The sequence below is a fragment of the Dreissena polymorpha genome, chromosome 14, assembly GCF_020536995.1.
Source record: "Dreissena polymorpha isolate Duluth1 chromosome 14, UMN_Dpol_1.0, whole genome shotgun sequence".
NCBI lineage: Eukaryota > Metazoa > Mollusca > Bivalvia > Myida > Dreissenidae > Dreissena > Dreissena polymorpha.
Window position 1 is genome coordinate 58530384 of NC_068368.1, and position 27097 is coordinate 58557480.

The 27097-nt window shown below is 33.0% G+C and overlaps 1 protein-coding gene across 1 annotated transcript in view; it reads left to right on the plus strand.

Moving 5' to 3' along the window:
* The window catches only part of LOC127856828 (receptor-type tyrosine-protein phosphatase kappa-like), an 88439-nt gene that overhangs the window by 54932 nt on the left and 6410 nt on the right, over nucleotides 1–27097 (plus strand). Inside the window, exons 2-8 of the mRNA XM_052392976.1 lie at nucleotides 23158–23321; nucleotides 23611–23698; nucleotides 24726–24790; nucleotides 25147–25183; nucleotides 25380–25483; nucleotides 25778–25903; nucleotides 26073–26221. Of these exons, the coding sequence (XP_052248936.1) occupies nucleotides 23283–23321; nucleotides 23611–23698; nucleotides 24726–24790; nucleotides 25147–25183; nucleotides 25380–25483; nucleotides 25778–25903; nucleotides 26073–26221 (608 nt within the window). The 5' untranslated portion in view covers nucleotides 23158–23282. The remainder of the gene's footprint in view (nucleotides 1–23157; nucleotides 23322–23610; nucleotides 23699–24725; nucleotides 24791–25146; nucleotides 25184–25379; nucleotides 25484–25777; nucleotides 25904–26072; nucleotides 26222–27097) is intronic.

A 27097-nucleotide genomic window follows, 5' to 3' on the forward strand; every position in this document is an offset into this window, starting at 1 on the left:
AATAATATACAATAATATTAAGAAATACATAATAATAATAATAGAATAATTGGTTGTATATATTATTATGAAAGATTATGCGCGCTACTAGTTAATAAGTTCACGACATTATTATAAAAAAGGAACAAAGAGGAGTAACCGCAATATCAAATTATGGATCAATATTTTGATACATACCCTGACTACTCAGAAGTGGAAGCGGGTGAACATTCATTAAATGATTTTGCTTTACTTTGATTTATAAAATATGAATTGTAAAATAAAACTAATATTGGCTAGTGATAATAAGTTATCGAAGACTTATCGACCATTCAGAGGTAGTGAACGAACAAGAAAATGTGTATTATTTATGTATGTTGCGAAAATAATGTGTAGTTTATTCTAAGTATTTCCTTTTTAAGGAATTACTAGAACAATTTGATATTTTGGTTGTTTGATTGAGCCAGGAGTCACCAGTGTCGGACCTTGAACGTCACCTCACCAATAAGCCGTGAAGAACAAAATGAGCCACAAAATTGAGAAAACCGTTATAAAAAGTGTAAATAACTAATAAAAAGTATATGTATTCTTTGCATGAGATTTATATATATATATATATATATATATATATATATATATATATTATAACAACAAAATTATGACAATTACAAAAGAAAAAAATGGATGACATTTCCATTATGAAAGTATGTATTAATTGCGCTAACAAATAAAAAATGATATATTAAGAACAGATACAAAAATTATATATCAAGACATTTTCCTTTAAGTAACGGTACGGTATAAGTAGTATTTGTAACCAGTTATAAAGACTACAACAATTTGAGAAAAAGAGAAGCATATGTAACACATATAAAATTATCCATAACATACAACTCAATGGCATAATTTGTAAGAGGTTGCAAAAAAAGAACAATAATCATCAAATTTAATTATAAAGTAGCGAGACAATCGCACTGAAGAACTCCCATTCGACTTCAAAGGATTTTAAGTTTTTTTATTGATATTTTTCTTAAGTTAATATAATTATGCTTAATGTATGTATTGATTCCTGTTATACTTGGGATTCTTTAACTCATTTTACACTTGTAGAAGTAAAGCTTTATATACAAAAAACTGTATTTATTGTTCAAGTAGACTTTGTAAAATATCTAAGTAGAAAAATTGTCTTATTTATGAACGGAAAAGTTTGTCCTGATAACATTCCGTCAATAATTGCTTTAGATATTTGACATTCCCAAAATAAATGTTCTTACGTTTCTTCATTTTGTTTGCAATTTAAACATAATGTACCATCAGTTATTTTCATATTTATTCAGAAGACTATTTGTTCCGAGAATCCTGTGGATTATTATGTATTGGAACCACTGAATCTTAGCATCATTGGTCATTAAAAATGGTTGTTCAAATATGCCATTCCATTCCTCTTATTGATTTATAGTATTGAGTTTGAAACACCATTTTGCTTTCACTGATAGTTGTTCATTTTTTGTATTTAGAATGATATATAGTCGTTTTGCACATGATTCACTTTTCAATATCAGTTATAATAATGAGGGCAAAAAGGGTTTTGATCTATTGTTGTGTACGACATGAAATACAATTTTATGTTAATAAAATAAACTATAGCTCTTGTCACTCATTTGTCAATATATTTGTTTTGTAGAAAAAGTGGATAATACAATACTTCTTCCGTGTTTAGTTCTTATTTACCACAATAATGTAAGAAGCTTTTTAAAACATCTACCTAAAAAGGGTTTCAAATTTAATATACCTTAACCTAACGGTTCAAAGGTCATCCCAAAATAAGACAATGAAGAGAAAAAATAAGGCCACACTGAAAGCTGCTCAATATTGTGTTGGTAAACTATTTTTTCTTTTGATACAATAACACATATATCTTGTTGTGAACCATTTATTTTAAAGCATCATGATATCTTCATACTATACACATATTGCGTTGTGTTCAGTTTGCCTCTTGATAATAAACAAGTCGATATGATATAAAAATACTTAGTCAGCCTCTTGTGATTGTTGCTTTTTTCAAAATTACTTAAAGATTGTTAACAGCAGATATGATTTATGGATCATAGTGGCCTCTTAATTTGAACACAACATCTCTTGAGGCAGATAATAAACAGTCTCTTCTTTTTTTTTAGAAGCATCTTGTAAGTGTATGTAATGTCAACACTTGTCATTAAACGACATCTTCTAAATCGATTTTCATAAAAATGTACCATAATCATCATTGAATTACCCTCTTTCAAAGTTGTCCAAGCCGTTACAGTTTACTGCTTGCTGCTCTTGACTTGACAGCGCACGCCTTGAAACCTATTGAATTGATAGTTGTATTGGTCCTTACCAAAGGTGTTTTATTAATACCTTTGGGACTAAGAAAATAGTGCCCTTGTGTTTTCATATGAACGATCAAATTTCTCAGCAAAGCAACCTTAAACATTTAATGTTTTCTGTTTTCAAATCACTCGGGCCAGATGTGTTATGTTTGTTATTTAATATCGTTTAGTCGTCCTCTATAACATGTGATCAAATACTTCTACCTAGCCACATCCGGGGGTCACTGATAAATATACAAGTAATTCTCTTCAAATGCAAGACGAACGCGAAATGTTTTGGTATATGGCATAACTTGTTTGGTCATCCTTTGACAGGTTTATGCAAATCATGAGCATTTTGGCAAAACTGGCAATATCTTTGTGGTTTAAATACGCCGTAAAGACTTATATAGCAAGATTTTATGTCAAAACAGAACTCAGTTTAGCGGGCTATGGACGTCTTTTTCCTCTTGGTAAATTAACTTAATCACTTAATGAATATGATAATCATGTGTTTTCATAGTTTCTTGTATGCCCTTGTCTTTAAATTAATCAAGACAAAAATGCATAATTTCTACTGCACAATGGATACCAATGTATAGATAATACAACTATGACTTTGGTTTGTATCTTTGTAACGTTTTGACGCCTTTATTATTATACATACTGGTAATTGGTAATTATGATTGTAAATAATTACATGGGCCGATCATAAATCTAACTGTTTGCTTAAACAGAACATAGTATATATAACATACGATAGAGGACTAACCCTGTAAAATGCCTAGGCCTTGTGGACTTGGTTCTTAGCTTTAGATTGCATTTGCCCTTGCTATTAATTGAATTTGTCTACATCGGTGAATACATTACGCATCGGTCAATACAAATAACAAATTGTAAGTATGTGTGTAAATTAAAAAAAAAATCTAGAAGGCCAAATGCCCATGTTGACAAAATAAGCGCACAGTGTTTACACAGTAAAGAGTTCATTATTATACAAAGAAATAATACGTTTAATCGCATCATTACATATTAAATTCTCTATAAATAACTTTCGACGGTTTATCAATAATTTTATGTGTGTCATTACGTCAATTTATGATTCAGCTTATTAATAACAAGAATATAGCTGGTATATTGTAGTTTACATACAATTCATTTCATGAGGCACCTGCTTTTGATACTTGTATACATAACAGTATGCAGATGTTTCAGAAAATATCAAAATATTTTATTGTAATAAAATAGTGTTCGTATATTACAGTTCGCTGCACTACAATAAACGTCAATTATAACTCACCATAAAACAATAGCACTAGCATTTACCCTTGTTTTCTACCTATACGGAACGCAAATATAGGCAGACCAAAGGCTCCGGTACAGTACATTATTTTATTTAAATAAAAATAACATTCAGACACGGTGTCTGTAGATAAACAAACACGCATTACAACATGAATTAAGAGAACGACGTTTGACTAACAAGTATTTTATAAACCCTATACAGACCACCTACAAGATTGGTCTAAACGTAATGTACAATGCAATATGAAAAATAGAGCAGTTACATGTGACATAATAGGCGTAATGTAATGCATTACAATTGTTAAAATAAATTTGAAGCAACATTTTTCATTTCGATTGTAAGTTATTCAATAAATGTTAGCAATTAGCCTTTTTTCAATGTGATATACTTTACTCTGAATACATCCTACACTCAAACACAAAGTGGAATTCATCTTCTAATGTATTACAAATTTTACGCTTTTTTTCGCCAACAGGAACGGAATAAGGTTAAACCCATCTCCCAATTTCTATAAACAATCTATATGAAGAGCATCCTAATTTTGAAAACTTATTAGATTTTTTTTAAATTAAGCACATATATAAAAAGGCTGAACTTTAAAAATGGCAATATTGTAAAACAAATTGGCTCTGTTTCAGTTACACAATTTCGAATTTCCAATTAGGAATAAAACTTATCCTTAAATCTTTGTTTAACGTTTGAAATGAATGCCTGATCGTTTCCGTCATCTGGAAAAAGCCACACCTCGTAAAACCATAAGTTACAAAGCAAGTCCTTAAGTAAAGATGACTAGTTGATTATATTTAGATGAAAGTTTTAATCATAAAATTTTAATATATACTTTTATTTTTTTTAGTAAGAACATTTAAACTAGGAGTGAACTGAAATATATATTATAGTGGCCGCTTTTTTGCAAAAATCAAGACACAAAGCTTTCCCTTATGGGTGGTTGTGCAGAAATACCAATTATCCCGCTGAAGTATATGCTCATGGCATTTCTAACAACCAATACAACTTGTATTCTGAAGTTCATTTATTTTTATTGTAAAATGTTCATATCAATGTTCAATTAGTACAAATACATTTCCTATTTCATACCGGTGTATCATCATTTCCACTTAAGTTGTGTTTCATTTGAGTGGCCTCGTTGTTGACAGAACGAAACGAAACAAAAACGCCCGTGATTAATGTCAACACCGTTTAAAGCGGAAGTGATCTTTACCAGTGCTGAATCAGGGAAAACATTCTTTAACACTGATTACACGAAACGATATTTATTTCAGTAATCATATGTTTTCGTCAATACATAATTATTTAAAAAAATCAGCGGTGGCGCTGCTGTATTCATATGTGTATGAGTATATTTCATTCGCTAAAAGTTCATATTGTTAAGAAAATAAACTTCTGAAAAGTGGTTATTAACTTTGTTAACACTAATTTTAAATGTACATTTAATATGTGTATAAGCGTTTATCTATAGTAGGATCAAATGCTAGTACATGTCGTTATGGGATTGATGGGTATCCAAAACAACTGCGTCCTTTATCTAGACTGTTCAATATTTACGATATCATGTGCATTTGTATTATATTTTCTTGTCGAAATATTGTCAATATGACTCCTTGTTGCATTTAAAGTGGTATTTTTGTCAATATTAAGGACACGAATGAAAAGATCAAATGAAAACAAGCCATTGTATTCTACATGTCTCTTGTCTGTCTCGGCCAAATGCCAACTTAAATATGTTAGTTTGAATGTTTGCTGCTTAATGCGATAATACTTGCTAAATGGGTTATTTATCTGTTCGGTTTAAGTTTAAACATTCGTACGCGGAAGTTAAATTTACCAACGTTGTACAAGTGCTTTATCAAGCAGAACATGCGTTTGCGCTTTTGAAACCAAACCAAATTTAATAATTTTACGTATATGTGACTAAATTGTTGATATTACGGAATCGTGCTGACAGGTATGTGAGTTTTATTGTATGTTTATATTGTTCAAACATATTACACATCTAAATATGTGTTTTCAATTGGTCTACAGCTTATATATGATTATATCCCTGATCATAATGTGCCGTTATACGGATTATACGTCTTCAAAGCAACAGTTACTTATTTTATCTAGAATTTGCAAATCTAACAAGATATGTGTTTGTCAGAAGTACAATGCCCCCCTACTGCGCCACTTTGAAGCCATATATTTGACCTTTGACCTTAAAGGATGACCTTGACCTTGACATTGGACCACTCAAAATGTGCAGCTTTATGAGATACACATGCATGCCAAATATCAAGTTGCTATCTTCAATATTGCAAAAGTTATGACCAAGGTTAAAGTTTTGGGACAGAATGACAGAATGACAAACAGACACATACACTGACAAACAGGCCAAAAACAATATACCCCTGATCACTCGATCCGGGGGCATAAAAATATTTCGAGAGTTTATGGTTCCGTTCTTCGCATAACAATTGTTTCCTGCTGACAAATAAATGTTTATACATTTACAAACTTACGAATTCTGTTTACAAACTTTAACAAGCTGTGCTATATAAAAGTAAATGGGACATTCAAATAAATACACATGTATTGTGCTGTTACATGTTTATACACGCCAGAACCTCAACCATTATTAAAGATTTTGAAATGACAGTGCAAGCTAGTAATGTAATATAAACTTGTGTTGGCTACCTGTCTTAAATCATCAACGAAACAGTATCGACTATTTTTAGAATCGTTCCAGCTATTTGCTGCCGTCTTTAAAATGTTTTGGTTAATGTTAACGCGCAACATATAACTGCTTCTTAAAGAGATAATCACTTCACTCGATTAAATTATTCAATGCGAATTTTTGAGGTCACTGACTAAGTTCCATACCAACTGAAATTCAGCAGAATTGTGCTTCGTCCCATATTAGACATTGCAGTTCGTATGTTTTACATAACTGTTTTTAGTCTTTATGAACTGATTAAGATCTATTATGGTGGCAAACTTTTAAGTATAATTATGTCGATCTTTGTACTTGAAAGGATCAGCTTAAGTTTTGAGTACAAGATGTAATTAAGTTCAAATTTGTATTTGGGGACTAAATACATAATGCATCTTTTCAAATATTGAATTAAACTTTTACTTGGGATCACCATTGAAGTCTTTCTGGTTCGTTCGTGAAATAATTCCATATCGCTACAACTACTGAATATATATTGAAGTATTACTTTGAACTTGTGAACAGGGTTGTCCTTTAAAGTCAATCACCACGAAGTAGTGTTTTTACTGGCCTTTTAGAAGAATTATTGAATCTTGTTGTGATTAGAAAAGTGGGTAAATGTTTGCGTTCAAGATGAAATTTTTGTAATATGTTGAGAGCAGCATGTATATATCTATGATCATATACTATTGACATTCAATAAAAACACTAATTTGACTTGAGGTGGAGGTTTATATAAGGTGCACAGACTTCAGTTTCCGCGTAACAATTTGAGTTTATATGAAAATGTTTTCCTGTATATGTAAGTGTACTTTGGTTATATCCATTCGTTTTCAGCAAAGTTAATTACGTTACAGACAATTAATTAATTTATTTATTTATCGTTAATAAAATTGATACATGGTTTCATGGCACTGTCACGATTTCTGTTTTAATTCATAATTTAAATTATTTTACCGTTTACATAATCTATATTACTTAATGAATGTCAAACTTCCGGTATGTCTAATTGTTCGTTATATTTGGTCGTTTTTGGAACTTTGCCACGTGCCTGAAATAAAAAAATGGCAGGTGTTTATCAGAATGTTTCACCTGGTAATTTGTCTAAAGTTCCATTATTCTTAAATGTTTATCAACAACACTACTCACTTCCTACAGATATATTTTTAGCTTTATTACACCGGCAACCAACACAACTGGGATATGCATGTATGTCCTTCATTCTTAATATTTCTGTCTCTGGACACTTACTTATGACCAAACCAACACATTAAAGAATTGAGATTTCGACTATTTTTCCGTCAGCCTTCGGGCCATATAGTTGCAACGGTTTGCAGGCAATAAGTAAAGATATTAACGAATGTACTAAGCTAATTATTGTTATATATGTATAGCAGCATTGAAATACAAGTTTAAAAAAAAACATTGATACAAACCAACGATTGTCTGACAAATTTAGAGTCCATGTAGGTGTTTGCGATTTCTGAAAGATATATCGTTATTTTAAGTTTTCGATACGTGCGATGCTTGGGTTACACGTGACTATGGCTTGTGGTTTAAACCAGGCATGTGTGACGGTTCGGATTGCCCTCCAACTGCTTTAAACTCCAAATGCAATGTATTGATCGTTATAATGATCACAGTGTTCATGTGACATTTTATATCTATACTTAGTATTCTGTTATAAAAGTAGCGATAATACCAGTCAGATGTTAAAATGTTACTTAAAAGATATATTGCACAACCAATTTGGAATTAAACGAGGTTTTACGTCCGATCCTAGGCATTTTTCAATCTATACGTATGATTTATTTAAGTACATGTATATTCGCTGTGTGTATTATATATTCTGGTTTGATCAACTTCGAATTTTATATATAAATTTCCTTAACTGAACATCGCATTGCGCTATCAATGAATTTACACAAAATAAATGTTATTAGTTTGTCTTTTGTTCACGATGCTATTACAAAAGACGAGTAACTTAACGAGCGCATTTACTAGTAACTATATGTTACATTAATAAGCAAACACTCATTTTAAGTGAGGAAGATTGCATGACATATGCTTTGAAAACGCTAGTGCAAGTTTCGGTAGGAATTGTATCTGCTTGTTTATCTGAACGGTTTAAGTAAAACAATAACAGAAGGCAGATCACTGCAGTTTTACAAGCGATAACTCAAGCGGAACTTAATAAGCGTTTGAATCAACTTATCTTCAATAGTTAAACATAGCTGAGAATGTGTATTATCATTTTAAAGAAATAGTCTGTGACGCTGTGGTATTTGAATGTAGATAGGTTTATTATTTCTTGTACTGATTGTCTGTTTATGTTTATATATATTCACGACTTTTGTGTGACGGATATAATCACCAGAATGATTTTATATCATGGATGAAATTGACCGGTTTTTGTTAACAAAAACTACAAAATACAGGAAACTTATATATTCGCTTAAGACATTCGCATATAGCTCAACATATTAATGAAAAACCATTGTAATGTTTCTGAAGTTTCGGAAGTTTTATTTTTGTTTCTTATAGCTAACATTAACAATATCGCGTAATGTATTACCAAAAAATGTCCCTACACGTATATATTTTTTTGTGATCAAACAAAATTTTGTCAAAATACGAATTTCGTATAGAAAACGGTCTTTAATAGTTTCAGACATGTCCATGAAACATTAATTTAATACTACAATATTTACATGATTCAATAGTATATAATTATTAAACTTAGCTGAATGAATGCTTATATGGTTTTTGAACTGGTGGTTGTCTGTTCACTAACAAAATCCGTGGAATAATAATATTAAAACACACATAATTATAAAATAATAACAGGATTTATAAAAGCGTTGACACATCCACTGCGCTACAATTGTAACGCGCTAAGTTGAAATTTATAATTTAATCATAAGATTATTACATGGAACCTAGTGCATATACATGTTATGCTTTTATTGTTTTGAATATTTATTTTAAAACATAATAAATAAGACCCGTGATACTAATTGTCGAACACTTATCGACCATTTGAAGGCGGAGACCGAACATTTTGGGTAAATTCGTAATGTCTGTTGTAAGAATATATATAAAGTAAGTTTTTAATATTTCCTTATGATACGCATATAATTACATATTAGTTGGTAGTTTGATTTAACCATATTTTGTTTATAAAATTAAATTAAAATATCATGCAACCAGAGTTGTGCCTCAAACATAACAACTGCGTAATGTCACAAATATTCTATGAAAGTATAAAAGGTGCGTAAACAAAACAAAAAATCGCTGTATTTATTGATTAGAAGGAGAAGCATGTGAATCATTAAAATGTGATGTATTATCAATACAAAAAATATGACTATTTACTGCCAATTAAAATTTGAACTTCAAAAATCCATCTTCATTGCAAACATAAGGTCACTGGGATCGTTTGTTCTCAATTACTGGCTTCTAATGAATGTAGAGTAAAATAAGAAAACATAGTTACAACGATTGAAACGTGATTACATACGTTTCAGTTCCTGGTCGCTAAATATTATGCAGGTGAACTTCTTGCTATTTGAACATATTTTAACATGTATCTTATTAAGAATCCAAAAAATTGTGTGTTGAATGTTGTTATTTCTTTAGTCAAAAACATAGGCTTATTCGTGTTCCCGATGCTACGCAGGATTGCATGTCGTTCCCTAAGTAGTACAATGAGTGAAAACATAGACAGAGAATATTCACAGTTTGATTGCAAACTTAAATAGCAAAGTAAACGTTCGTTTTGTCTGCTATGATGTGTTTGGCAAAGATGTGTTGCACTTGTGGTACGAGCAGTATCTTACCGCTCACCACTGTTCTTAACTCGAAAGTAACAAAAATTATTTAAAAAATAATTATTGTTTATCGGATCGGTCCAAAAAAGACTTTGCAAAAACCTAATATATAATTGCATGTATCCATTTGTACGATTCAACCACATTGGATAATAGTGCAAACGTATCAGCGTCGTAATTCAATGGTTGAAATGTCAACACGAAGAAAATGATATGTAACATCAGATTAAAAGTGTGTATATATTAATGTACCTTGTAATTTAAGTTAAACAGCATGCTTATGCGAAAAAAAAATATCCTCTATAATTACTTAACACAATTTGTTATTTTCCGATTTTAGGGCTATATCGGCTGTTGTCATCGTAATTTGAATACAAATACATTGAAATCACGAAATAAATCGTTTTATAAAATGCGGACATTTATTTGTGGCAAGAAACCAATGACTAATCAGTAAGATACCAACAAATAGACAAGACACATACATGCATAATACACTTACATACATGAACAAATTTGGCGTCACCGTATCAAAATGTACATTGTAAACGCAAGGTTTTTCGCCAATACCTAAAAAGGCTAAATACAAATGTACACAATTGATAATTCGGTACGCATCAAACACCTATTTAATCTGAATTAATCTAGAGTCGCTGCCTTGGAACAGTCTGTGAAAACACAGTAGAGACTTATAACCGTTTTAATGAGCTAATAATCTCAAGCTGGGCCTAGAATTATTTAAGAAATAAAACATTTATTCACGTGAAGATTATTGTGTATGCTCTAAAACTGAAACTTAATATGCATGTGTTTTGCTGTATTATATTGATACAGACAAGTACCGAATATACGCAGATTTTAATAAAGTTTCAAATGCCAGTTCAAGCGCGGTCTTTAAGAAACTCCTTTATGCGCTATAAATTAGCTAGAGCTTCAAGCTATTTGTTATATTCGCGAACGATTTATTCAGTGTGTATATAACAAATGTAGTTTGAGTTTTGGTAAAAATCTGAACAAATATTTCAAATCCTGTATACAATAATTCCCTCATTAAAACTTTAAATAATGGTTGAATAAACATTTTTCACTCGATTGTTTACAGTCCCTTTTTATAGAGTTAACGATACTTCACCAATATAGTAATCCACAATTATTGGGTCTGTAAAAACATTTACAGCATATACTAATGGCTTCCCGGTATTAACAATTAATGTTGTATTCCTTGTTTACTTTTGTTCTTTGTGGGTTTTGTTAATTGACTAAGCATCGTAAATTTGAAAATGAACACGTGTTTTTTTTCGGACAATAGATGAAAATGAACTGAATTTTTCAAACATGATAAGTTCATCAGGCAATTACTCAATTTAATGTGTATATACAGAAATGAATACTATGAACTCCGAAATGTATAGCAATGTATTTAATATAGCCACAGCTATGTCGAGTAGGACTCGTGGCATACATGTTACAAAATATATACGCGTTCATATACTAGCGTATCAACAATATTCCATTACTTGCTATATACAATACGTTTATTACAACGCCATCATGAGAACAAACAAAGAACAACAAAAAAATGTAACTCGTGACATGTCATCAGCATTAAAAAACGAAATCACTTGCTATTTTATAGTGGCATTACAAGCTCTCAATATTTCTATAATGAATAGTATCGCATGAATTGACATTAGCGCATCACATATAAAGGACCGATTGAACAAGGATAAACAGTGTATGTAGGTTTTTAAACGATACTAGCATGTGTGCCTTTATTGAAAACACGTTTAACATGAATTATTTAATACACTTTAAGTCATTAGTTAACATCCTTGATCCTTCAATCATGCTGTTCTTGAAACCGCCAATTTTGTTAACGGGAAAGGTTCGTTCTGTCACCCTGTTGCTTACCTTCTTGCTGCAATTAAAAAGCAACAACCAAATGTTATGTCTAACGTCCGATAAGAAGCATTGACGCCGTAGCTTACTAATTCATTGGGAACTATTTTGCTACTTAAAGGATTGCAGGACTAGCACCAGAAACTTGTAGAAAATGTTAAGTGAAAATACGATGGCAAAAGCCATTATGCTAACGAGCGATATGATAATAACGACAATATTTATAATTGATTTTGCTGCTAACCGATAACATTCTTATTGTCTGTGTTAATGTATACAGACGATATAAATTAATATAAAGAAGTGAAGTCACATCTCAGTGTATTTACTGACAATTTAGTAACTTCACTTAAAACAGGTTATGAACGTGTTTTAATACGCTAGAGTATGCGATCTAAACACCGGTTTTAAACACGGGTTGTTGCAGTTGAATTAAATTGCTTATGTTTCCTGTGAATATCTGCACATAACACGTAGACAAACATATAAGAGGTAGGTTCGTTCTTATTAAAAGATAAGTACATTGTAATATTGTATAGTTTGTATGTACTTCAATACACACAATCGCTTAGTTTCCTGAATGCATTGTCGCCTTTTCCGTATTTGCCATCTTTTCACAGCTTTGTTTTGTTTTGGCAATCGGTCAGTTGCCTTAAATAAAGGACCAACAAATTGTTTATAATGAGCATGCAAAACTGCTCCAGCAGCTGGAGTTTCACTTCTTCATATTATGGGACATAAACAGCTCTTTCTCTTTATTTATGTGTAAATGTTTTCTACGTAAATGGTGCCATGACATAACTGTTTTAAAACATTTTAAGCAATCTTATACATCTATTGTAAAGTCTTACATTAACACAAGTAGTCCCTAGTAAGGCTATTAAGGGAATTTATCCCAAACATTTTACAATATTGCGTCACATAGCGTAAACTAAATTGGTATATTCGTGTAATCTCATTACTTCATTCGAAGCAAACATTTGAACGCAATATTTAAAAAAAAATCAACGAGCGAGACGATATTATACACATAAAAGTCTATTTTATAGGACGTTTTACAAATATATTTTGTGTTTGTAAAGTAAATAGCTAAAGTATTCGCGCATGGTTTAAACTGCTAACTTGCGCGTAAGATTAACATTACATTTCGAATAGTTTTTAGTTGATTGTAATATTGATTTTTGTGATTATGTATATCTAAGTTTAACATAAACGTAACACGCGGAAGTAGAATTGACTGCTCATATTTGCGTATTTGAACTAAACCTAGCTTTATGCTCTTTACATTTTAATATGAATACGAAACCAGCAATGGTACTAATTCCCAATGGACGGAGGTGCTGAGATTATGAAGGGTATGTTAATTTCGTTTTGGAATATAATTTAGTGATAAGTTATTTAAACCATTCAATTGTAAAATATATAAATGAAAACGTTCAGTGTTCGAATGTGTAAGTTTAACCGTAATCAAATAGTTCAGTTAGCCACACAAATTAACGAGGTGCACAATTTCACAGTTTGCCTAGTAAGTTATCTTTAATACAATCAAGTTGACGTATTAGTGCGCTTTAATAAGTGTGCAAATTATATAATTTTATTTTATGTTGTGCTCTTCTGTTATAGGGATTAAACATTGCCCTTATCCTGCTTAAATATGTCAGACTACTCCTTAATTTTATCATTAATACCTATTATGAGAATAATTGCGTTCCAAATACATGCAAACGATATACCACATCGATCACTATTGACCATTTGAAGCAGCATGAAATTTAACATGCATTTCAATATTGTTTTGCATTCCGCTTAACTTTTAATTAGGTTGAACGATATGGTAATAACATCAAGTAAGATATATATTTTCATCTATAACACAAATTATATATACAAAAATAATCAAAAGTTTCACTTTGCAAGTACATGTAACTGAAATTTTGCCAATGGGTAACCAGCGCGCAATTATCTGTAAAATATACAAGATTTACCTGTGTACATCGGCAATTCAATGGAAGTGGTCAAATTGTCCGTTGCAGGCAAGAGGCCGCTTACGCGAATTACCATCGCCTACATGGTTGTTCAAATACTAGAATCATTCTCATTTAAAGAAAGAAACATTTAAAGCTTATAAAAAATTGTTTGTACACAAACATAACACATAAACAGCATTGTAATTTAAACCCGACACACACTTTTCAAATTGATATTTAATGAGTAAAAATTGTTATGTTACCACTATATTGCAATCCACATACAGTCATTTTTAATGATAACAACATATCACATCACGCAAACATTACTCAAAAAACCCATATACTCATCTCCACTAAAACAGTTACACCACGTGTACACATATTCGCTCACAACAAATTCAACATATTACGCCGCGCTTTAAAAGCGCACTGGCACCTAAATATCGATAATGACTTAAACCGTTTTACAGACTATGACTTACTTTGTTTGAAAGATTTCTTCATAGTAATCATAGACAAAAAATTATCGGCGCCCCATTTTTTTGTTTTTTTTTTCTCACTGTAGACCTCATTTTTCATATCAAATTGACAGAATTACTGGCTTTGTCCACATGTCACTGTGCGCGGTATGTTGCTCAGCAGCACATTAGATGTAGCAGATTGTTATTTTGTCCATCAGTCGAACATAAAATAGTGATCATATGTACTCAGTACCTTTGTCGTATTTGGGTATTCAGGAAAAAAACTTACGCAATACTCTTATTGTCTGTTGCCTTGTAGTATTATTATATAGTACACTATCTGTAATCTGTACACTTTAAGCGAAATCCATACGCCTTGTATAATACAATCCTTATTTACAACCAATTATTTGTGTTTGCGCAATGGGCCGCAGTTATCCCATTAACAACAGTTAACGCAATCAGATTATTGAGTCGAAAAATAGACACACAATAGACACTATGACATCAAAGGTAAGAAAAAACAACGTAGGTTGATTTGAGTGTTTACTTTTTGCACCAAAATATGACTGCCTCGTGACCGCCTAACTCAGTTGGAAAATGTAGTTCGGTGTGGAATATATTTGCATTTGGACGCTGAATCAAAGAGACCTAATATTTATATGTCATCCATATTTTTTGTCGAAACGAACCCAGACTGACCTCTAAAGCTAGTCGACCGTTATTCAGGGATGACCATTAAGTCTAGTCAGATTGTATGTTTGAAGAAATTGCGATAGTACAGCTTAACAAGTCCGGCTAGCGAACGTATGACCTTAGCGACAGAGACTTCCGCATAAACAGACATCGGAGCTCTGGCACTATGTTACACAGCAGAAATATGGGCCCTTGTATGCTGTTAATTAAAAAATGCTGACCGGCTGGCTGACTGACCCATAAGAAGTTAGACCGTTTGCCCACTGAGTTAAGTCTACAATGACTGCCAGAGCATACGATTAAACGTTTTGGATGTTACAGCTACTGGGGTTGATTTTCCCATTGAATGATTATGTTTATAGTTTTACTTCCAGCAAAAAATCTTGTAAAGGCTAAATAAGAAATTATATTTTAAATGGGGGGATCGGCCTTGTTTCAACTTCGTTAACAAGTATGATGCATGTGCTTGTGCCTAAACACTTTAAAATGTGTGTTTGCGACAAAACTGACTTAAGGCTCAGCGTCAACCCATATGTCAAATTTTAGCATGAATGAAGCAACTAGCATCTTAAAGCAAAAGTGACACATAAAACGCGAAACACAAGGTACATATTTTCAATTGAATTTCATACGAAAAAGAATGTTTTTCCAAACTAACTACATGTATATACATTAATCTAAAGGCTTATATTTTAAAACACTACTAACACACTTGTCTTATTATTTTTACTACACAATAAAAATAAACAAGACACTGTATCAATACTCCAAAAGTTGACGTTTGAAAAATACCAAATACGATGAAAGAAAAAAGTTCAGACTTATGAAAATACAATTAATATAAACAAATATCGCTCTGTTAATGGTTACATAAAAGTGTAAGCCGAGTTCGCAACTTGGATTCATTGAACAAAAGTCGAGATTTAGTCAAACTAGCGTTTCAGACAACGAGGGCCTTGCGTTTTAAACGATCGCTAGGTTAACACAACCGACGCAAATGACATTGTCGAAAGCGTTTAGATTGATGTGTCGGACATCCTTCTTACAATTGTCGTAAAGGCAACGGGCTCATATCTTGCTTTTAACGGTGATCAACGCACGTCGTTTTACTATAACTTTTTCTGACAATAGACGGAAACTGTCTTTGCGGACGGCACACTACGCCTATGCGTTTAGGCAATCGTTGATTGCACCTCTATAACCCCTATAACGGTATACGTTAAGAAAAAATACATGCTACTGATAGCACAAAAATGCATCGCATGAAAGGGCAAACACTTCATAGTTAATATTGCAACATATTGAAAAATACGTTGAGTAAGTAATTACACGTATTACGACAACTGTAAACATTTGAAAATATACATGTACATTATTCGACTATTTAAACGGCATATCAGTTACCTTCATAATCAAGAAAAATATAGATGAAATTCTAATAGCAACATATAAACGGTACTTGTGCAACAATGTAAGGATTCTCACATCATTACGATCAGTACCTTGCAATGTTATTCATTTCGAGGATAAATGTGTTGTGAAATGTCAGATCTGTTGTGCCATGTCATTTGTGACAAAGTCTTTGACACTCAATAATAAACATACTCAAGTCCTTGTCAATGTTCATAACGATTTATTTCTATTGATCCAATGTCAACAAAACAGTTTCCAATGTTCGTTAAATATTCTAAACTAAACGTTTAATGTATCGACCTATTGGCCCCATGACTATAACAAATTGTGTGACCGAAGTGTCCGGCCATGTACGTGATTCTGCTTCCCTCTACTGAAGAACAGTTAATAAATATAGATTGGAACATCCACTGGTGACGTGAGCAATGCAAAACCACGCTCCCAAAGGTAGCGAAGTATGCGATTGACAATTAAGGAAGTCCGCTATTTACATGTCTAAACAGCAAAGTACCTTATCATCAAATGATCTGTCACTATATAAAGACAACTAACACTGAAATGTAACGAGTATGTGTGGACCAAATGTGTTTCTATATCATCTAATGAAGCATGCAACCTTACAATACATTACATCCGAGTTTATAGTGCACTTCTGTAGACTACTTTTGTCAAGCTGAATCATACCATTTGAACCACATATTTGAGTTCTAAATAATTGAACTGTGTCTAAGTCCTTAAATGTCTTCACTTCGTGTTTCCTAATGAAACCGGATAAAATATCATAGATAAATGCCTATTTTCGTATTACAAAAAAATGAGTACTACTCAAAATTAAGTTTTCATAAAATAGATCAATCCATCAACGTTCTTAAGTGCAACATTTCGGAAAATAATTAAAACAGAATAAATACTAGACTGGTTGATGGAATTATAACAGCTGACGCAAACGAGACCAAAAGTAAAACCAAAACATTTAAATAACAATTAAATCGTCAAATACAAACTGACGTTCCTAACCAAACAAAAGTGTGTGCCCTAATTGTGATCAAGTACGCCATTCAATTGTTGTATCTGTTGTTTTATATTTTCATATCATAATATCAGCAGAACATATATTACAAACCGTTAACATAATCTTTTCGTATAAATCCCCTTTAAACCAATCGTAATAGACTTAACAGTTCCAGAGTGTACCTAAAAACAAAAAGTTACGATATCCCAATAGCATATTTTATGGAGCTAAGGTTTAAATATCCTCGATAAATAGATCTTTCGCGAAACCCTTTAACAGTTCCCCAAATTGCATCAAAATGTCATTTCCTTATTTTTATTTTATCAGTGTGTCCGCTGGGAATTTAACAGAACTGAAACGAATGAGCATGTAATAAAATAGTAACATAAATTTCAGGTTTTATTGAAGACCGAATGAACTGCGAGAACGCACTTATACAAGTTTGTATATGCTTTCGTTATGCTCTGTGTTGTACCCAATGTTTAAATATATACACACCCATATTGGGAAATTAAATTCACTGCAGTTATAAAAGTGCATTGTCGAGTGGAAAATTTCCCACACACATTCAAAATACACACACATTCATTGCTTTTAAGAAGTCGTCTGTCGCGCCGTATTATCGACAGGTATGTGCTTTGTTCGCAGTGTACTTTTTTGGTTATGTCTGCCATTGTGTAGACAGTATTCATAAATGTGCAGGTAGTCTATTTCGTAAACAGATTCTTAGCAACGCTGAGACGCGATGAGGCAGCTGACTCGCTTGAAATTTGCGGAACAACAACAATTAATAGAATTCTTAGAAAATCGTGAGACAGAACAATGTCAGCTGCTGAATAATCAAAGAAATTAAGGCACCGTCATATCATTATGCATTCCAATTTCGTCAGTTGCACAAATTAAATCACGTTTTTCGTTCATCCGTTCTTGTCGGTGTGAAAGAAGCTTTAGATCAATGCTATGCAACGAAATGAAAGAAAACGCCGATAAAACATAGATGTTGTTTGATGTAGCTTGTATTCACATTATAGCCTACAGTAAAATAAATGTCATGTCTGTTTGGACGAATGTGCAGGGCCTCTCCACCCCGATCTTAACTCGTTCTTAGTACTCGTCAGTAAGCGATACGATGTAATTTAAGTGATCTTTTGATTTCCTTCTACATTCTCACGACCTCGAGGCCTATATGGAAATTCACCCGCGTAAATAGTAACCGTATGACAGTTATATTGATTCCAGTTCGGTTAAGCGTATTTGCTAATGAATTTTCAACTAATGCACACATACATAGTAACGACTGGAATGCATTTGAAATAAAAACGATAATGTTTCACTGTAATCGTTTACGTTTCACAATCGTAACTTCTTTGTGCCTGCTATCGTTTTATTGTATAATAATAAAAATCCACGGAAATTAATTACACGTACATGTATCGTAAAAATGTTCAGTGGTACTTGGTTTGTTATTACATGTTTCGGGTAATATCCAAAACGCACCAGAGGCGTTTTAGGTGACCAAACATTCAATTGTGGCATTATCAGATCCTACCCACCACCCAAGACTGTCTTGGTTTAAAGGAGAATCTAACTACGTCACTTTTGTAATTCAAAGTTAAGATACCCCCAAAAGACGGTTACATTGCTTTAGCTAAAGTATAACATGTATCGTAAAAATGTTAAGTGTTACTTGATGTGTTATTACATGATTCGGGTAATATCCAAAACGTACCAGAGACGTTTTAGGTGAACAAACATTCAATTGTGGCGTTATCCGTACCCTACCCACCACCCAAGACTGCCTTGGGTTAAAGGAAAATCTAACTACGTCACTTTTATAATTTAAAGTTAAGATACCCCAAAAGACGGTTATATTGCTTTAGCTAAAGTATAACAATGGTGTTTACTTAAACTTATAGCAGAGCAGATTGTAATCATTTATATTAAATACTCCGTAAGTGAAACGTTGTTAAATGTCATACAATATCACACTTTTAGAGTCAAAACTTTGAAATGAAGCAAATCACTAGCAGGGGATGACTTTTTTAATATGAATTCAAAATAGAAACATTTTCGATAAAATAGTGTATCATTGTCTTGTTTATGTTGATATATGGTGGCAAAATAAAAAATGATGTTCAAACTTTTATTTGATATTGTTAATTATTCAGCTTATAAAAATCTAAATTGTTTTTATACTGTTTACTTTCCAGAAAACATCTAGTGACAAAGTATGAAGACCATATATCTAATAAACTTCTTAATAGCAGTTTACATGCAAGGTAGGTACACAATATTGTCATTTTAGTTGATACATAAACGCCAATGTGTAAATGCGTGTATGTCCATCTGAACATCGATGTATTTTTTTAAGAATATATTATTTTTGTTTTAGACCTCTGCACATCACAATGCATTTCCAACTGTCGGTATTGTAATAACGGGCAATGCACCGATTGCAATTATGGATTTTATTTGGCCAATTACCGAAGTGGTAACCAATGGTACGAATATTGTGAACAATGCAGTGTCAACTGCTTATCATGCACAACCTGGGACGATTGCAATTCTTGTAAACCAGGATATACTGGTAGCAAATGCGACACGTGTCTAAAGGGTTATTACGGATTTTATGGGTATTGTTATCAATGCACAGACTCGTCCAATTGCAATGAATGTACAACGGGATATTATGGTAGGCGGTGTGATTTATCTTGCTCATCAGGTTGCCAAGGTGGCGTCTGTAATAAAGAAACTGGAGCATGTACATGTTATGTAGCATTCACTGGATACAAATGCGACACTTGCATTGAAGGACGGTATGGGCAATATTGCACACAAACGTGTAGACCGAATTGCATATCCTGTATGGAAGAAAACACTTGTGTTTCCTGCACACAAGGGTTTTATGGACCTGTTTGCGGTAATGTATGCCCGAATAATTGCTTGACATGTGTATCAAGCGACGAATGTTTGCAATGTAAATCGGGATATTATGGGACTGCGTGCCAAATTTCATGTGGTGTTGGATGTCTAAACGGATTATGTGACAAGCAATCCGGTGCGTGTTCACCGTGCATGGGCGGGTATCGTGATACCAATTGTACACACAATTGCTCTGAAGGATGTATTAACAAGCTATGTCGCCAGAACGATGCCGTGTGTAAACTCGGATGTAAACCGGGATACTCCAGTGCATATTGCTGTCAGCCTGGTATGTTCGGATGGTCGTGTGAGATAAACTGCCCCACAAACTGTGCTACATGTACATCCTTGACGAAATGTCAAACTTGTAAAGAGGCTTTTTATGGATCGCAATGTAATCAAAATTGTCCTGAAATGTGCAAAACTTGCACATCGCCCTCGTACTGTCCTTCCTGCAAGAACGGATATAGCGGGGATTCATGTCAAAGGCGCTGTCCTGACAAATGCTTGACATGTAATAATGATGGCACATGTCACGCATGCAGAGACGGTTTTTCGAGGCCCGATACAAACTGTCAGTGTTTAAGTACTCTGTGTATGTCTCCGGAGTGCAGATCTTGTGCGAATTCTACTTACTATGCAGAAGGCTCTACATGTTGTCCGTGCAACATTAATTGTAAACATGGCACATGCATATCAGCTTATCAATGCACAGACGGATGTGAAGATGGCTTTTTCGGACCCAAGTGTGAGTTCCAATGCACACAGATCAACAAAGAATGTTCTGTGTGTAGTGGGGATTCTCTTGAGTCATCTTTTTGTAAAAACTGTACTAATGGATATTATCCTGATACAAAGCGTACATGTGTGCAGTGTTCAAGATTGTGTGTGGAAGATCAATGTAATAGTTCTAATGGGCATTGTGAAAAGGGCTGCAAAAATGGTTTCTGGAATCCAAAGTGCGACCGAAATTGCAGCGAAAAGTGTGCAGTATGTAACCAGGATAGCGGAGAGTGTTTAACTTGCTCACTGACAAGTGTTTTCGGTGCAAACTGCGATATGCCATGTAGTAAAACATGTGACAATGCATCGTGTCATATGAATGGAACTTGCACGAACGGCTGCATTTCTGATTACTACGGCCCATCCTGTGAGCAATGTCCTATACATTGTGCCCGTGGTGCTAACGTAACCAGATGTTCCCATGCAACAGGATTATGTTTGTTTGGCTGCAACGAGGGATTTAAAGGAGACAACTGCATGGAAGGTTATAATAATGACACACAATTATTGTGAAAAAAAATATTTTTATTATGTTTACTCGCTCGTCTGTTGCTGTTGTTGTTCTTGTTTTACATAATTTACGAAGCAAATGTATTTTGAGTCCGACACAAACAGAAACCTATATCTTAATATGCGTTGTTAATGAGGCAGTTTTAGACTTATAAAGGAAGCTTTTCTTTGATTCAATATACCTTAACAATGCCATATACAATATGTTACGTGATACCTTATAAAAGCGTATTATTGTGTTCATAGCTCTCAAGTTAGACAACAGTAAAGATACAGGACCAGCAATAGGAGGAGGGGTTGCAGCGGTCGTGGTAGTTGCTATTGTGGTAGCCGTAGGATTATTTATTTTCTTTCGTAGAAGGTAATTGACCCTATGTTCGAAAGGGTTTCAAACATAGTATAATGTCGAAAACTACTTTCATTTCGAACATGGTGGCATTTTAGTGATGGAGTTCATAATATACGTTTACAGGTGTTTTGCATTTGATTGAATGCATTATTATTTTGATTAACAAGATTGCATCCTATGACATATTGAATTAGTGATTTGTCCACATATATGTAATAAGTAAGTAACATATATTGTAACAATGCATGACATCGTAATCAAATTTGTTAACAGAACACATAGACCAAAGAATGAAACCATCCCAGAGGCACCAAACAATGCAAGCAACTCGTCTGCACCAGTCTATGCATCGGTCCAGCGCAGAGGTATGCATTGCGTTTGGTAGAGATGTTGTATAATTGCATTCGTAGTCATTTAAACTTATCTTCTAATTGAACTTCGAAAAGTTAATGTTATATGTGTTTATATAATCCAAACATTATTTTGCACATAGAGCATCCAGTTTCGGAGAATGAAAACACGTCATCAGTGAAAGCCAATAACATTTCAGTGCCAGTGCACAACCCTGTTTACACAAACAGTCGTCTTATTCCAGTCACAACAAGGGATGGTAATTCAATAATCACAGAAGACAGTTTAGAATTCGGTACGTCTAATGAATGCATTTAAAAGTGTATTGTTTGTTTGTAAATGGAATATTTACACAGATCGTTACATGTATACAGGGCTTAGTTTCTTGTAATATGTTTTCATTCATTTATGATGTTTTCGATTGGTTAACCTCCAGAAACGTGTTTTGATGAATGCAGTAAACATTTTTACTATTTAAACTATTTGTCCATTCATTTATGAAGTGCTTAATATTCCATAAACTAATAATTTATTGAATTTAGTCAAATTGAAAATCCAAAACAAAGGGAGAAGAGTAACTCATGTTACCACTACAAATGCCACTTATATCTCTAGATGAATGGGACAGTATCGCTCGCAATAATGCGATCATATTCGAAGAAAACGGAGGGGTGTACTACAACAACAACGAGAAAGTGAAGGCACTGAAAATTCAAGTTGCAAAACTGAAGACATTTGTGATGTCAAAGAATATGGACTACTTCAAGAAAGAGTTTGAGGTGATGCATTTTAGAATTTCCTTAACAATTTGGTTTGGAACTTCTTCGAAATTCTGGTTTTAATTTAGCGTTCCAAAGCAATAAACCCGTTTTTATTGAAAGGTATTTTTATTGTTTTTTTATTGACGGTACGTTGCTACATTCTAGTCGGCTATTCGATCGTTGCTGAAAATGAGATACTTTTAGTAACTATCCCCAGCTCATATGCTTATGTTATACCATTATTTTGCAGGTTCAGTCTATGAGTTCCTATTACTAAATGACATACGTATTTCGTTTATTTTTGCAGAAACTTCCGTACGGGCTTCTAAAAGAGTACCGGGTTTCGCAAATGAAGGCAAACATTGGCAAAAACAGATACAAAGGCATTTATCCGTGTAAGTTAATTGATACTTAATATAATAAAGAATATAATTTTGAAAGTCATTTTAAAGTCTACTCTCTTTGATTATTCGTTTCATCGTGCTTCGTGTGACATAATATAAATAAATGCATGACTGTTTGATGATTATTCTAAAGGTTAAGGATAAATATATGTTAATTTTATCACACCACTTCATTTATATTTGCCTGGTATAATGCTGTCTGTTATATAGAGAATAACAGGTTACTGTCCCATCGTTTTGTAATATATCAGGCAAGGCTTAGAATAATATAACGGCGAGGCTTGCCGTGCCGTTATTTTATTCGTGCCGAGCCTGATATGTTAATTTTATCATACCACTACATTTATATTTGCCTGATATAACGCTGCCTGTTATATATTTATCTACTTAAAAGGAAGTGGTTATATCAGTTATGTTGGGAGGTAGATCTCATCACTCGAAATCAAGTATTAAGTCATAATTTTTGGTGAAATAAATTCAGACTCAACCAATCAAGCAACTTGATACCACGATGTCATATATTATGTGTATAAATAAAAAAAGTAACAAACACAGCATCACATATATTTTACATGTTAAAGTGCCAGTGCGAATGACATCATTATTTATACGTAAAACATCATATTCATTCCCGTTTAAAATGCAGCGTCGCGCAATTATATTTCATTATTTCTTTTGAAATGTGGACGCAGATTTATGTTTACCGTCCTATCGCTGTATAATATATCAAGCTCGGCTCAAATACCACAACGGTACGGCAAGCCTCGCCGCTCTTTTATTCTACGTGTCAACCGACACAATACACAACGATCGGGCAGTAACCTGCTATCCTCAATATAACTAATATTTATAAAAGTAAACGCTGTAAATATGAAATCTCATTGTTGAATATTCGTGTAAATGCAAAAATATACACCCTAGAGATTACTTAGTAACGACACTTTTACGTTCGTAACACTTGATGAAAGATTTCAATCATAAACGTATACAATCATTTGTGATAATGGTCTAAACACAGATGATGACTACAGGGTGAAGGTTCGAGGTGGAGACACCGACTATATCAACGCTAGTTTCATTGACGTAAGACACCGTTCTCATCAAATTTAACTTAATATATTATCATAATTTTATTTACTTTTGATGTAAATTTATTCTATCTTGTTCTGTAAAATACATTACTCAAAGCAATATTGAATATTGGATTGATACATTTTCATATAAATTACTAATTTTGCATTGAATATTTATGCCACAAAACGTACAGGTGTACTTAAACATGAGATTGGTGTATAGAAGCTTTCAATATTTTATCATATGTACACGGCTTTTAACATTAGCATTTGGTTGTCAAGAACAACTCATTGCTAATACAAACAGTTACGTTAACACATGTATACGTTCAGTGTTAATTATGATCAGTTTTGCTGTGTTGTCAGGGATACAAAAGGCGAAACGAATACATCGCAACATTGGGTAAATATTATTCACGCACTCTTAACATTTAACCTTTATAATTATTTATTTTTTGTATATTTGGTAAATTGCTATTTTACTTTTGCATGAGTAGTGTAATACTTTGGAATATTTTTCATCACATAGATCAAGTGTAAGCAGATTGTATTTTTATTTATACATGTAGAATATGAACTGTTTTTACTATTACTATAAGGTCCTATGTCTAAACAACTTGGCAATTTTGCGACTTTCTGGAGAATGGTGTGGCAACAAAACGTAGAGAAAATCGTAATGGTAACAAATCTAGTGGAGGACGGGGTGAGTATATCATTGAAGTATGTCCGATTTAATCGTTTTGAATATTTGGTATGATTAATTTTTTTGATGGTATAAACCTAAAAATAATGTTATTATAAGTGGCAAATTCAATGAAAAAAACAGCAACACTTCACTACAGGCATATTCAATTTCATAGTCGTCTGATAAACCCCAATATGGACAAATTCTATATAACTCAAAATATTTACCAGGAGCTCTTTCGTTTTAAAGATATAATATCGCTATATGTATGTTTCCAGGTATATCCATACCGTGAATATTTTTTTCTTACAGACAGAAAAGTGCGAGAAGTACTGGCCCAGTGTTGATGCCCCGCAGATGTACGATGATATTCAAGTGTTATGTCAGAGTGAAGACGAATATGCCGAATTTACGCGACGAATGTTTACTGCTATAAAGGTATAATGTTTTAAAACTAATTCTCATTATACAGCATTATGAAACCCGCAGTCTTTTATTGAAATTATCGACATAATGAAACTGGCATATTTTAAAATACAATAGAAATAAGACAGTATGTAGCTATGCATATTAAAGCACATATCACATACATGAATACGATTTTCAGGACAGACAAACTCGGACTTTGACTCAATTACATTTCACATCTTGGCCCGATAAAGATGTTCCAGAAGATGTTACATCAATCATCGATTTCAGGCAGAATGTTTTACGTGCTCCGGCGACACTTGAAGGACCCACAATCGTGCACTGCAGGTACAAGACAGAGAGTGTAGATATGTATGTGTGTCTCAGTCTATATACAAGAGAGAATGAAAGTCCCTCACTCATTCAACGAGAAAGGGATCATTTGATTACATCTTTGTTAATAATTAACAATAAATATCTATTAAAAAAAACATATTCTGCGTCTATATTGTCTAAATTACTTGTCTAAATAATTAAATCGAAAATATATGTGTCTTACCCGGGAGATCCTCTTCTACGCTTCATCACAGGGCTTCCTAGGAAATTATTCTTCACCATCGAAATATATTACATTATATTACAGAAATTTATATTTTTTGCACACAGATTTCTATCGACACATTCAAATCACACTTTAAAATCCGCGTTATGCGAAAACAGGCCTAAATAAGTTTTGGTCAGCGAAGCGAGATACCAGCCAGCGCAAATGCAAATGTCTTTTCCAAAGCTACGCTTTCCGCTATAAAAAATAACGTACGCCTTCATGTTTTTTTCGGGTATTTATTAACCAGATTGTGAAATGTGCAATCTTGACATAAGCTACGCTGGCCGCATAATACCAATTTTCGCAATCCTTTACGATAGAAAATTGAAAGCAATTTGTGTAATGTATAGCTCATTTGCAAGAATTGGCAGCCTATTCAGGCTTTAAGGAACAATTTCCAGACGGACTGACCGAGTACTGCAAACATTTGTACTTAGGTAATTAAACGGTTGTTATCATGACACTATACTATTTCGGTAGTGTTTGTTTTCTCTACTTAAAAGCGATAATTAGATACCAACATTTATCGATAGTCCGTAATGTATTCCCTTTAATGTCCGACAACTGCGATATTGATTTTAAACGCGTAATTGAAACTTTGCCAAAACTTGTGTCTAAGT